Raw genomic sequence first — 14,878 nt, 5'->3', positions numbered from 1 at the left:
ATCTCTTTTACTTTAGATGGAAAGAGTGCCCCCTTGTCCATTGTAATGACCTGAAAGTGAATAACTCTACACCAAGTTTGCTACTGTATATAGGCCACGTATGTATTTATACATGTTGATCATATCCCCCTTTAATAGCCTTTTCTCAAGAGAGAATAAATTCAGTTCAGCCAATCTTTCCTCATAGCTGAGCTCCTCCATGCCTCTTATCAGTTTGGTTGTCCTTTTCTGTACTTTCCTCTATTCTCCGATATCTGTTTTTGTGAATTGGTGCCCAAAATGGAACTGTATATTCCAGATGAGGTCTAACTAATGAACTCACTCTCTCTGTCTGTGGGCCGTATATTTTTTTAATACAAGAAAGTATTTTGCTAGCTTTAGAAATTGCAGCTTGGCATTGGATGCTTTTATGTTTATAATCTACCAGAACACCAAGATCCTTCTCCATCACTGACTCCCCCAGTTGTTATCCTCCTAGAATATATGATGCATGCATGTTTTTAGCCCCCAAATGCATAACTTTGCATTTATTAACATTAAAGCTCATTTGCCACATAGTTGCCCAATTAAACAGTGCATTGAAGTCGGCTTTTAAGTTGCAGACATCCTGGAAGGACATTTTTCCACCGCATAGCTTGGTGTCATCTGCAAAGACTGAAATGGTACTTTTAAAGTTGTAAAGTATTTTTTTTTAACCACTTGCCCTCCAGAGGATTTACCCCCCTTTCTGACTGGGCCATTTTTTGCAATACAGTGCTGCGTTACTTTAACTGACAATTGCGCGGTTACGCAACGCTGCACCCAAATTAAATTTATGTACTTTCTTTTGATGGTATTTGATCACCTGTGCACTTTATTTTTTGTGCTAGAAATAAAAAAGACAGACAATTATGAAACAAAAAACAATATTTTTGACTTTTTGCTATAAAACATCCAGTAAAAAATTTTTTAAAAATCTAATTTCATCATAAATTTAGGCCAAAATGTATTCTGCTACATTTTTCTAAAAAAAAAAAAAAAAAATCACAATACGTGTAAATGAATTGGTTTAGGTGAAAATTATAGGATATACAAATGGTAGTATATATACTGAATTTTCTTGTTTTTGATACTACTAATGGCGGCAATCAGCGACTTATAGCGGGACTGCAATGGGCATTCTGACACTAACTAACTATCACTGACATCCCCAGTGACACGAATGCAGTGATCAGTGTACTAAAGTCTACACTGTACTAATGACACTGAGTAGGAAGTGGTTAACTTCTGGGGTGATCAAATGGTTAACTGTGTGCTGTGTGTGCTTTTCTGTGTGCTATGCTTACTGTGTAAGCACACTGCTTTGTATTGCTCTGCTATGCAGAGCAATACAAAGCAGAGTGCAGGTGCTGACAGGGGAGAGATCTGTATTGTTTATATACAGACCTCTCCCCTGTCAGTGATACTTGGCGATCATCGGATGCAGGCGGGGAATCACCGGTCGGGACCCTGTGATTGACAGCTGAAGCCGCCAATGGCGGCATGGGTAGGGCACGCATCCCCTACCCGGAAATACGAAGTCACGTATATTTACATGATTTCACGCAGCCCTACCGCCCTGTAACAGTAATTCTGCTATAGAAAGGTCGGGAAGTGGTTAAATGACAAACGTGTTATTAATACCTGCTCTGTGTAATAGAATTGCACAGAGTGGCCCATATGCTCATCTTCAGCGGTCCCCCTCTGGCTCTCCAGGCTCCTCTTCTTCTTGGTGTGCCACCGAGCTGCTTCCTATTATGGCACATCTGCAGATTTTATTCCCGAATCACACTGCCTAAGTCTATAGACTTCCTCATCACATGATTTGACTGACCGCAATGGGAGCCAATGGATGCCTCCGCCAAGCCTGTGAGAGTGGGGAGAGCTGCTACAGACAGGCACAACACTGGATTGAGTAAGGGCTCAGGTAAGTATGAGAGGGAGGGGGCAATTCTAATACCTAAACCTTTTTTACCTAAATGCAGAGAATACATTAAGGTAAATGTCTAGGCTTTAGAACCACTTTAATTCCAGACCCTATATAATTTATAAATATGTTAAAAAGTAAGGGTTCCAACTCTGAAACTTGGGGTACGCCACTGACAACCCTAGACCATTCAGAGTATGAATCTTTAATCACTACTCTCCGAAAACAGTCTTTTAGTCAGTTTTCTGTCCATTTGCAAACTGAATTTTCGAATCCTATAGACTTTAATGTACACTTTAACTGCATGTGTGAAACTCTGTCAAACGCTAGGGCAAAAACAAGTATACTGTATCCACACCCACTCCTTTTGTCTAAGCTTTTGCTTACCTCCTCATAAAAAGAAATCAGATTTGTTTGACAACTTGGGGTTTGTTTACTAAAGCTGGAGAGTCCAAAATCAGACTCCCTTCTGCATAGAAACCAATCAGCTTCTAACCTCAGCTTGTTCAATGAAGCTTTGGCAATGAAACCTGGAAGCTGATTGGTTTCTATGCAGAAGGGAGTCTGATTTTGGACTCTCCAGCTTTAGTAAATAAACCCCCTTCTGTCTTTTATGAATCCATGCTAACTATTGTTTAAATAGTATTTTCTAGAAAAACTCTTCTTAAACTCTCAAGTACCTTCTCACCTATAGAAGTGTTGGGAGTGTTCTAATCGTATACATATCACATTGGTCTGCAATCATTATTTTTGCCATAGAATAGATCTTTACCCATTGTACTCCTTTTATTTTTCATGAATCTGTATTTCTTCCCATGAAACATTTTTATCACCACCTTAAATTACTTCATTGACTGCTCTCCACAACAAACGCTTTCTGAATTGGCCATACATGAATTGTTTTTTTTTTTTGTTGTTTGTTTCTTTTTTCTATTTTTGATCAGTCAATGGGCTGATTTAAAAATAAATAAATTCTTCTTTAATTCTTCTTATTCTTATGTATTGCTCCCCTGTGTGCTCCCCTGTCTCTGGAAGGGACAGAAGTAATTATGGGGTTAAATGTCGGCCATAGATGGGATGAAAATTGGCTGATTTTTTTACCATTGGTGGTAACGTCGGCCGATCAAACGGCCGATTTTCGACCCGTCTATGACCTACATAACAGTCCCATTCGAGAGGAGTCCATCATTAGATCAACCTCTCTCTAAAGGAAACGACCATAGATGGATCGAATTTGGCCAGTGTCTGCTAAACCAGCCAAATTTACTCATCTATGGCCAGCTTTAGAAACTTACAATTGTATGCCAGTCACATGTGAGGAATATACTGTATGTCAAAAAGTGAAAACCTATGTGTTTTGGGAATTAACCTTTATGTACAAATTATAGCAAAACTAAATATAACATGGTGCAGTGAATGCGTTTGATTCATGAAACAAAGCCTTTAGTAAATATAGCACTTGCCCCTGAAGGTGATGCTGAAAATGTTAGGTTCTCCTACCATTTCTATTGGGGATTTGCTCTGTAACCAGACCCAATAGTACATCAATCCACCAATAACAGAATCTGAAGTTTATTAACACAGGGACAACCCCTACAGAAAAATAATGGAAAAGCAATGGTAGCAGTATTAATAGAAGCAACACAATAATAGCAATATAGTATAACCACTAAAGAAAGTGTACATCAGCCATTCTCAACCAAGGTTCTGTGGAAGCATAAGTTCTTCCAGAGGCTGCTAGGGGTTCCTTGAGCTATGGGCAATTTCTGCCTCTATGATACAAAACCATGGACACCAATGATCTTTTTAGTTATCTGAAAGAGGGTGATTCTTCTTACTGACCAGAAATTTAAGGAGCATTCTCCCTACTGACCATCACACGAATGTATAATGTGCTTTAGATATATTAATTATTGGCAGGGGTTCCCTGAGACTGGAAGTTATTTCAAGAGTTCCTCTGTATTAAATGGTTGAGAATGGCTGGTGAGAAGCCTTGCCTCAAACACTGTAGGCAAAGAGGGAGTAACTCTGGACACAGCAATAAAACAATACCAATAATACACTATTTAATATACAGGTATATGGTCTAAGGGGGGGGGGGGGAATAGAAATATATTAGCCCTGCCTAACCACTTGGCCAGTGGATAAACTATCAGAGTCTGCTGGTGATGGGGCACTTTAATCTCAATCTTTTCATCAAAGTATTTGCAATCCTCAGAAGGCATAGGTGTCTTCACAAAGTGTTCCAATCCAAATAATAGCAACAAGGCAATGATCTTCCCTTTGAATCAGAATATACCCTACAGTAGTGGCCTCAAATCTTTATAGCATAAAACATAAAACAGGAGCACCTGACTGAATGTTAAAGGCGTCCAAATTGCTTTGATTGTTCATCAAATGATCAAGTAAAACAGTCAACATTTTTTGAGGCCAAACTCTCCCCTTCCATCAGGGCTGAGAAACAAATAAAAACATTATGAACAAAGAGTAAAAGGGGTTTAAACCAGTAAATTACAATATACAGTGTATATAGGTGTATACACTTTTAACTAAAGTAATTATTATTTCAGAAAAAAAGTAAGTTCGCTCTAAAACAGGGGCGGACTGACAACTCTAGGGGCCCCTGGGCAATAGGAAATCATGGGGCCCCTGTGTCCTTGCCCACACTCAAACCACACCCAAAAAAGCCTATGAAAGGTACCAGAGGCATCTCATGGGGTCCCCTGCTGACCCTGGGCCCTCGGGCAGTGCCTGAGTGCCTAAATGGTCTGTCCGCCCCTGCTGTAAAACTATGCTATGTAAAAGAACAGAATATTGGATATGACAAGAATAATTAGCATGAGACTAAATAAAACCATAAAATAGCCAATTAGCCAATAGAATCATAGAGCGAATGATACAGCAAACCATTTTGTTTATAAAACCTCAACCTGGAACACAAATAAAAATGTATTTATTAAAGGCATAATTCCGGTTTACCAAAAAATTTCCACTGCAGGTAAAGGACATTTGTAGGTGAAAACAAACTGTGTAGCTGTGACTAAAATGTAAAAATGTCCTCACTATAGGTGTAGGCCATTTACATACAGACCTGAAAACTTCCAGGATGTTGCTAGGACGTTGCTAAGAGAGTCTCAGCTATTACTGTTCAGGTTCACAATCATAAGAGTGAGCTCTCTCTGATTTAAATCCTCTCACGTGCACTTTCTCTCCCCTGATGCAGTAGCTCAGAGTTTGAGGGACCCCTCCTGTGATGCTGAACATTAAAGTTAAACCCAGGACCCTGCATTCACTATATCTGGTCTCCCACAGTACACACAACATGGAAATGCAATTATTTTAATAAATATAAATTGCTAAATACCTTTTCTTAGCTGAGCACTGATTAAAGCTTGTAGGAGGAGTTTTCATTCTGCTCTGACTGTCCTATGAGGGTGCATGACCCCTGACCCTCTATCTGGACAGTGCTGATTGGCCCTGTGCTGATCACATTCACCCTCCCAAAGGAAAAAAACTCTCTAGCAATAGGCAACCTGAGCATGTGCAGAGTTGCTCCACACGATATGTCTGATCAGGATATAAGAGAGGGGGACACTGAAGAAGGGGAGGATCAGTGAAGTCAGGATCAAACAGCCTTTTTACACAATCTGAAGGATTAACCCCTTAGGTTCCACAGTGAGTATAACAAGCATGCTTTACTGCATATACAGACTGATTTTACTGTTGTGGGTTTAGTAACACTTTAATAGCTGGGACTTACTTAGCAATGTTTTAGCAATGTCCTGGTAGTTTATATTCAGGCTTCATGAGGTACATAAATGGCCTACACCTATAGCAAGAGTGCTGATTGCAGGAATGAAAATCGACAACTTGTATAGCTATAAAAATGAACAAAAGTACTGAAAAGTACTTTTTAGGTTAGGTTTAATGTGTTTTTTGTGTATTTTGTAAGTGCATGTTTCACTTTCTTTTCTTCATATGTTTATTTGTTTTTGTAGGAGGAGACTGATTGAACACACAATCTTACCAAAATGCACCAAAAATGCATGTACATGGGTTTTTCATTTGTTTTTGGGATTCCATTGAAGTCTATAGAGCCGATAATGCACCATTCTGCATATAAAAAAGACCTTGTACCTTTCCAAAAAAATGTACTGCAGGAAAGTGCATTGATGTGAATGGGACCCAGAAGAAATATGGTTAAATAGATTTAGTTTGTTTCTGTGCTTCAGCAGATACAGTAAAAAAAAATGCACAGATGTGAACCTTATTTAGGAATCTTGTAGCTATGCTTTGCTACACAATTGTGATTTTACGAAAAAATGACAAGTTCAGGTAAATAGTAGAATATCTTACTTAGTCGTTCTTAAAAACCCTTCTTTGAATGGACCATGGTTTTCAGAGAACATAGTGTTGGTTTCTCAGTTGCAAGCTTGCATTATTCCTGTAATGTATTATTTGCAAGCAAGCATCATTTTCCTCTGTAAAAATAATTATTCATTTGATTCCAGGTTCAGAATGGTTTGTGTTTTCAAACATTACTGATCTACACCGTAGGCAAGATTTCAAGTGCTGGTAATGCTGCCTGGGCAATGATGTCTGCTTTTCTCTTGCCTGAGCTTTTAAATATAGAAAATTTGATTTTATCCTCCTCAGCTGCTGATCACAATGTGCACAAACTGTGCTTGTTATATTTCTTTCAATTGACAGACTGTCTGAAATGTGTAATTATATCATTACTTGTAATATAACATTTCCATGCAATTATAAGAGAGTAGAGTAGTGGACAAGAACAGTATCATCAGTCTTTACATATGAAATAATGGGAATAATGAATAGACATTTTGGTACCTGCACATTTTTTTTTTCTTAAAGGTGAACTTCAGACAAAGAAAACTTTTATATATATATTCAATAGCTTCAAAAGGATTTAAATCCACTTTTTGTGTCTTTATAAACCCAGATATTAACTTGTAAATGTAGCAGTGACCTCATCACTGTGCTGTACATAGCCTGTTCAGAAAGCAGAGCTGTGGGAGGGACCTGGGAGACCCCACTGACTACATGCTTACAGAAAACTACAGGAAAGGTGGAGATGAAACCAGTCACCCTGCACAAGGAGAGAGAGCAGCAGTGAATGGTCTTTATCACAGGAAGCTTCTGCACAGAGGCAAAGTTATACACTGGATTGCTGCACAGATCTGGAACAAAATACTTAAAAAGCACACCAAGATTCAAGGAAGCATACACATGTGTTCTGTATTTAGACAAAAAATGTTTTGAGTGAATTCTGCTTTACGTCATTTGGCTTGACATATAATAGATCCTGGGGTTGGAAATAATGATGAGGTCTTTTAATAAAGTGCAAAATGTACAGTATGTGCATATACATGTTTTGTATACCTATAAATAAGTGTTTTTGTTTTGTTTTTTTGTATACCTAATAAATGTTTTTTGTTTTTTGTTTTTTATGTCCCAGATCACGGGTATGCACATTACACACAGTATATGTCCCCATTTTCAGGGGTACATTACTCTTTCTTTTGGTTTTTCACTCTTTCCACCGGGAACTTTGCCATCTTTAGTATTAAACCATGACCAGGGGTGGACTGACAACTCATGGGGCCCCCGGGTAATAGGGGATCTTGGGGCCCCTGTGTCCTTGCCCAAACGCAAAAAAGCCTATGAAAAAGGTACCAGGGGCATCTCATGACCCCGGGCCTTCGTGGCAGTGCCCGAGTTTCCAAATGGTCAGTCCGTCCCTGGCCATGACTGTGCCCAAAGATGATTCATATACAAGTACAGTTCTCTTTTATTAACCAGATGTGTTTGTCAGATTACATTATAAATGGTTGAGAGTTGCTGGCTTAGATAACCTTTTCCTGTAAACCTTTTTAAATAGTAATATTTAACATAGTATTTTCCTGTGCCTTTCTATAGGTCTGGAAGAGGTCTGGAGCTTGGTTTTACAAAGCTATCCCAAAATACATTTTGCCATTAAAAATCTCAAACAAAACAAGTGATATTCACTTAAGAAATATACAAGCTGAGCCTCAAGAACTAGGAACTGCTACAATTAATCGAGCATACACCTGGGCAAAAGGAAGAGGTGAGTTGGCCACTGTCTGTACACTGCTCTTGATGTCATGTGATGCTGTCATCCTAAAAATTCAGTTATTGTTTGCAATGCTGGACAAAACAGTATTACATAAGGACAAATTATTCTGGAGGTGTTCCTTTTATGAATATGTTTTATGCTTTTGAATTGTTTGCTATACGCCAAAGCCACTCTAAGCTATAGTGTCATGGAATAAGCAAGTATGGTAAATAGTTTAATCATTGGATAAGTTAACTAACAATAATTATGTAGTATATAGTTGTATATATTATGTATATGTGTGCATTTTTAGATTTTTGGTATTCTGAAATTAGCAAAGTGCAAAGAGCAGCTATGTGTAGTAATCAATGGCATCAATGAATTTTCACTCACTGTGTTTCCTATATTTTACTGCATATGTTGGCTCTGTGCAGCAATATTAAAGAAGAACCCCAGTTTGGGGTAATATTTCAAATTAATTTGCATACCATTGCTCCATTTACCCAATTTCTTCTAAACCCTGGACCCAAAAACATTCATTTAAATACTGTATGTTCCTCAAAAGCCACAAAGGATATAAACTCACTTTGCATGCACCAAATGCCCTTGAAAACTCAGATATCACCCTGTAATAGTAGCAGGGACATCATCACTGTGCTGTTCATAGCCTATGAAGAGAGTAGAGCAGTGGGAGGGGCCCAGTAACTACACCCACTACAGGCTGCCTGCAGAAAACTACAGGCGGGGAGGATACAAGACCAGTCCCCCTGCACAAGGGGAGAGAGCAGCAGTGACTGGTCTTTATTACAGTAAGTTCCTGCACAGAGGAAAACTTCCACACTGGATTACTGCACAGAACTGAATGAAATAATCAAAGCACACCAAGATTCAAGGAAGAATACACATGACCAATAGACTTTTTTTTTTTTTTTTTTTACAATTGTGATCTTCAGCACACTAAAATATACAGCTTACAAATAGGTAACCCTTACCTACTGCATTTCTAAAGCTTCCTCCTCAATATAAAAAAGACACATATTGGTTGGTCCACTCCACCTGCTATCTGGCACAACAGAAGGTTTGTATTTGGCTAGAATGTTCAGTGTAGAAAAATATGCTCAATTAACTGTTGACTTAGTGCTGCAACTTTAGCGTTGAAGTGAACGAGAACTGCTCTGTTCATCGTCTGCTGATGCTGTGCTTGAATTCACCAAATTATTCTCCTCCATAGATGAGCATTAAAATACCAGGAGACACAGCGCTGGCACTTTTTGTATGGATTATGCAGCCATGTATGAAATACCAGTGCAACTTTGTAGCAGGCCTTATAGGTGCCTATTTTTTCCATCAGTGCTCCACTGTTGTCCGATCCACTACTTTAATCCTAGAAAAACCCAACATTTGTTGGTATGGGGCACTTGTGAAACTTCCTCTACCTTCAACAATGCAATGCTTGGTGCCTGGGCAACCAACTGTTATGCCGAAGTGATGTCACTTGGTGGCATTTGGGGTTCTGGATTGATTCATTGGGGCAGTCATGGAGCAACGGCATCTGTGCCTACTACCAACATGCACGGATATCTTAATAACTTTGACAGCACTGGGGCTTCGGCTTGTAAATAGAGATGCAGGGACTTGGGAAAGAAAAGAATGTAGGGATGGGGAGGGAAGCACTCTATCAAGTAACGGTTTGCTTTTAAAAAAAAAAAGTCTAAAGTAAATATTTAATTTCCCTTTATTTTTTCTGCTATGAATATTAGTTACAGAAATTAATATTTTTTGGGTTTTTGGTTGTTACTTTAATCTATTATCTAAGTCTCACTGTTGTTTTACATTTTTCAGCAAATAAATAGAAGCTTGTCTCTTTTTTTAGTATGTAACTGTTTTCCAAAGGGACCTCTGTTTTATTTGTATCTAGTATACATCTGCTGTGAATTACATTTTTAAAACAAACCAATTCTTATACCTGTAAAGTAGATGTTAGTACTGACAAGGCAACCAAGGTTTTAAGACTTCTTGCAGTTTCAAATTTGCTGCTTTATTTAAGTTAATTTAAATAAAGTCTCTTATATGTTTGGTCATTGAATTGGTTTTTGGTTTTTTTAAGAATTTTTGTAGATGTTGCCACTAGGTGGAGCATCTTTACTTAGTAGAAATCTACACCCATACGTATGCAGGTTCTCATTGTGATTTCCTTTTCCATAGCAGATACAGTATATGGGCTTCAGACATTATGGGGTAGATTTACTAAAGCTAGTGCACTCAGAATCTGGTGTAGTTGTGCGTAGTAGCCAATTAGCTTTAGCTTGTTCAATTACGCTTTGACTATAAAACCTGGAAGCTGATTAGTTGCACCAGATTTTGCACTCTTAAGTTTTAGTAACTAACCCCTAATGAGTGGGGACTGAAAGTTACTATAAAAAAACCCCAGGTTGTTCTAGAATATTAAAAACTTTTTAAAGAGGGATTTTTGACTTTACAGTTTAACTATAGCTGTATGCAGTTTTAAATAAATGGCTCTCTAATTTTAGGCTACATTTGCACTATACATTATCAGCTCTAGATGCTCTCTGGCCAAATGCTGGCATCTTGAAAGTAGGAATAGTTTTCTTATTTATTCCATATATGATGGAAATACAGTATATTTGTCCAAGAGTGGATTAGTAGTGGCATGAATCAAAAAATTTTTTAGCAGTCTGTTTATCCTTTTTGTTGTTTTGTTGATGCAGGCGCAGCACTTGTTGTGGAGTATTAAGGAAAAAAAGTATATTTTAATATTGTGATTGAAGAATTTTGCACAGAAATGCAGGATTGTATATGCTGACTACAGGTTTAAGTAAAAGAACTTTTGAAAATCCTGTTATGTAAGGTGCACTGAAACCTGTTCAGTGAGCACATATGAAGTGCCCTCTATGCTTTTTCAGTTCAGCTTTCTGCTGCAGATACATGGTTAGTCTACTATTCTCAGTATTTTAGATGCCAGAAAAGCAGGCTTTCCAAACTGCTATGTTGAGATGATGCCATTACGAATATAACACTAAATGTTTAGGCTATAATGATTGTCAGCAATACCATGGAGACTGATTACCTTACTGGGATGTCAATGTGCTCTCTGAGCCACACACAGACTGTCACCTTGTCCTTTAAAGTCTTCTAAATGGGCAGGTACACATCATTATAAAGTCCCATCCTCAACCCATTTATACTTCTCTTGCCAGCCCTCCCTTGACACTCCTGTCTCCATAACAGTATGCTTAAATACCTGCTTTTCCTACTATAGGAGAGTATTTGACCCCCCCCCCCCCGTGACAGTGCTCAGTTCTTGAATCCAGTGCCAAGGCCAGAGCATTGGAACAAAGAGGGACTTCAGTGCTCCCTTTAACATAAAGCTGAATTCCAGGAATGTTTTTTTTTTCATTCAGAGAATGCCTTGCCATTTTCTCAAATAATGCAAGGCAATCTGTGATTGAGCAAAAAGGGAGATTGTGAAGTCCACACCCACTTCTCCACTTCACTTCATCCAATCAGAGAATGCCTTGCATTTATTGAGATAGTGCAAAGCATTTTTGAATGGCATTTGTGCCAAGTGAGCACGAGATTCAGAAGACAGGGAAGATTGCTGTATCAGCGAGGTCTACTACAGTGATTCTCTGCTTCCACAGTGATCAGCCAGACCTAAAATATGTATACTTGCATTAGTTCAAGCTGGACCAATGTAACTATGTAAGGAAAAAAATACCTGGAATTCAGCTTTAAAGCACCAGCCAACACTAGGAAATGTAATCCCTGCTGTGACGGAGGCAAGAGCGATGATGGAGCACTGGCTAGGTGAGAATCAGGATTTTAGGTGGACCCTTTACAAAGATGATGTCTTTGCTTAATTAGGCAAGTATCTCTTCAATGCTTACTTGTCCCATGCTGCCAGTCCTCACCCTTGAACAGCTATGGTGGATGAAGGAGCTTCAGCTTTCGGCATCCGACATTTCTGGGTGTGTTTTGTGGATCTCTTTATGTGCCTTGGTTCGATCTGCTGGCACTTACAACACTAGAGGACACCTACATACTTAACTACTGAAAGTGCTAATAGCCTCACTGTCATAAATCTCATTTGCAACTGTGACGGAGGGTAGACAAGACAGAACACACAAGGCAGATGGCAAACACTTAAAGCTTTATTTAAAGAGACAACAGTCACTCAATGGGGAGTAGTGCAGAGAGAGAGCCCAAAATACTTTGTAATTCAGCCCCGGTGGGCAAAGTTAAAGTATCTACAGCAGTTTGTAATCCAACAGGGAGGTAAGAGGCAGTTCATAAACAGGTCAGATAACACAGGAGAACTTTTGTAGTCCAACCCCGGTGGACAAAGTTAAAGTCTTTACAGCACTTTGTAATCCAACAGAGAGGTAAGAGGCAGTTCATAAACAGGTCAGATAACACAGGAGAAGCATACACTCACGCAGAGCTGATCTGATAGTCCCAGATAGAGCTGGCAGCGTCTCAGGCAGAGCTGGTGTGGTAGTCTCAGGCAAAGCTGACAGCATTTCAGGCAGGGCTGATGTAGCTTCTGGGGTCCCCCTTACTCCAATGGGGCTCAGGCAGAGCCTGGGCCACTAGAGTCCAGCCGCAGCTGGACCCCTCAGTGGCTGCACAGCAGAATGGCTTTTTTGGAGAGACCAGCACTGACCTCTTTAACCCCCTGAGCAGGACGAGAGGGGGAGGGGTGTCATTAGCAGGATGACAATGGAGGGACTGCCTTAACTGAGTTTAGGGACATTTTGGATGACAATGGAGAGAATGGACAGAAACAGAAATACAGTAATCGAATTTGTAGCTGTAAACAGGAGGACAGTGGGGAGGATATTATATTTAGGCAAAAGACTGGTTGGACAGGATGGACAAGGAAACACAAAAATTGAATTTGCAGCTGTAAACAGGATAACAGTGGGGAGAATACATTAATACAAAAGTAAGGCACTAATTAGGAATGTAGGACTTCTGGGCACAAGACAGGATGGACAAGGAAACACAATAATTGGATTTGTAGTTGTAAACAGGATACCAATGGGGAGGATACACTAATTGAATTTGGGACCTTTTGTGGAGGGGGCACGTTAATTACAGCTAGGGGCCTTTGGCACACATGAGTAGAATACTAATTGGAGGATGCTCTCCCTATGGCCAGGAGGGATTAAAGGAACAAGGAATTAATAACTGGGAATTAATAACTGGGCTGGCAGAGAACTCGTGACACTCCAGATCATTAATCAGGAATTAATAATTGGCTGGGCCCCTATACCGTGACAGCAACAGTTTGCAATTATGTAAAAAGGACTTCTGCATTTTTTCTGACTTTCCTGATCCACATACTTGCTTTAATTCAGTGACTAAGAAAGTACTGCAGATCATAGGTGAGTAAACCATCCAGGCAACTAGTGTTTTCCAGAACAGGTCAACAGCTGCAGCCCCCATATTTTCTCTCATGACAGGCTTACTTGGAGTGAATTTGTGGTCACGTCAAACATTCAGTCAAGTACACAGGAAGTTAAAATAAAAAGTGACCTCTGCACATGGAGAGACCTCAAATAGCCAGAAAAAAACTAGTGTAGGAATGAAGATCAATTATACAATCTTCCAATGCCTGCTTCATTTACTATAATAAGTGTGTGTGTGAATGTGTGTGTATATATAATAAATATATGTATATAGATATATATATATATTGCGGTGGATTTGTGTGTGTATGTTTGGGAATAGGCAATTCTCAGCATTAAAAGAAAATAGTGAGGTGCTGCTTCAGTCTGATTTATTGAGTTTGGTTAGCTGAGATTTAATTATTTCTCCCACTGACGGCTACATTGCAGCTGTTGTTTTATGGCAGAAATTAAATGAAAGTTAGCTCTGGTCGTGCATGGTGACAGGTCTTTCATTTTAACCTGGATCATCTGCCAGCGGGGAACTAACTTGGAATAATTACTGGAAGACAAACACCACTCATCGATTCTTCTGTTTAGTTTTACAGAACATTGTTTTCGGCAAAAATTCCTCTATTCTTTTTCAAGCTGTAATTCACCATAGTGTTTACACACATTATATTTACTATTATATCTAGACCGTGACATCTGTGATACAGCTCACATCTGTAATGTGTTGGCTGATAACCAAGAGGCCTGTTTGCTTATGCTTGTGATAAATGTAGATGCTGTGGGCATATGCTGGCTCACATGTAAAACTGCCAAATAACGGTGTGTTATAATACATTTTGGGTAGCTGCTTTATTCTAATCAATTTGAAAACAAATTGAAGGGATGCTTGGAATTGAGCTGTAAATCTGCTACATTAGACTGTTCAATATTTATAGAATAGGGTGTATTTCATGACAGGTCCCTGTGGAAGAAATGATTACAGAACATCTTTGCCTTAGGCAGTACATGGAAGACAGAGAGACAGAATGTAATTAAAGAATATACCGTGGATATGTCTACTATGAATATTATTTTTGTACAAGGAAAAGCCTTGACTATTCTACTAGTAGATCTATGGCTGTCACCAATTTTACAACATAGACCTCTCCAGTTAGTTTCATAGCAGCAAATATTCACAGTAGAGACTGAGTTCTTGGGGTACACCAAGCCCAAAACTTTGGAATGTCATATAGTCTTTGGGTAGACCTGTGTGATTTGTTTCGCTACAAATCTAAATTTGAACAAAATGTTGGTTATTCAGAGATTCGAATATATTCGAATAACAGTAACAAATTTCAACAGATCTGAAATAAATTATAATGAAACAAAATTCATTTGTTTAGTTCAGATCTTTGAAGCATCTGAAATAGCAAG

General features: G+C 38.9%; 1 protein-coding gene across 3 annotated transcripts in view; it reads left to right on the top strand.

The window, feature by feature from the left end:
• Positions 1-14,878, top strand: part of LOC149455059 (rab effector Noc2-like) — a 265,053-nt gene that overhangs the window by 168,594 nt on the left and 81,581 nt on the right. For all 3 annotated transcript variants that reach the window (XM_089686700.1, XM_089686701.1, XM_089686699.1), the window contains exon 6: positions 7,886-8,054. In XM_089686700.1, the coding sequence (XP_089542826.1) occupies positions 7,886-8,054 (169 nt within the window). The remainder of the gene's footprint in view (positions 1-7,885; positions 8,055-14,878) is intronic.

This window comes from Staurois parvus, unplaced genomic scaffold (assembly GCF_062004578.1).
Source record: "Staurois parvus isolate SC_StPar_1 unplaced genomic scaffold, SC_StPar_1.0 ptg000408l, whole genome shotgun sequence".
Taxonomy (NCBI): Eukaryota; Metazoa; Chordata; class Amphibia; order Anura; family Ranidae; genus Staurois; species Staurois parvus.
This window is presented reverse-complemented; position numbering and strand designations above follow the sequence as displayed.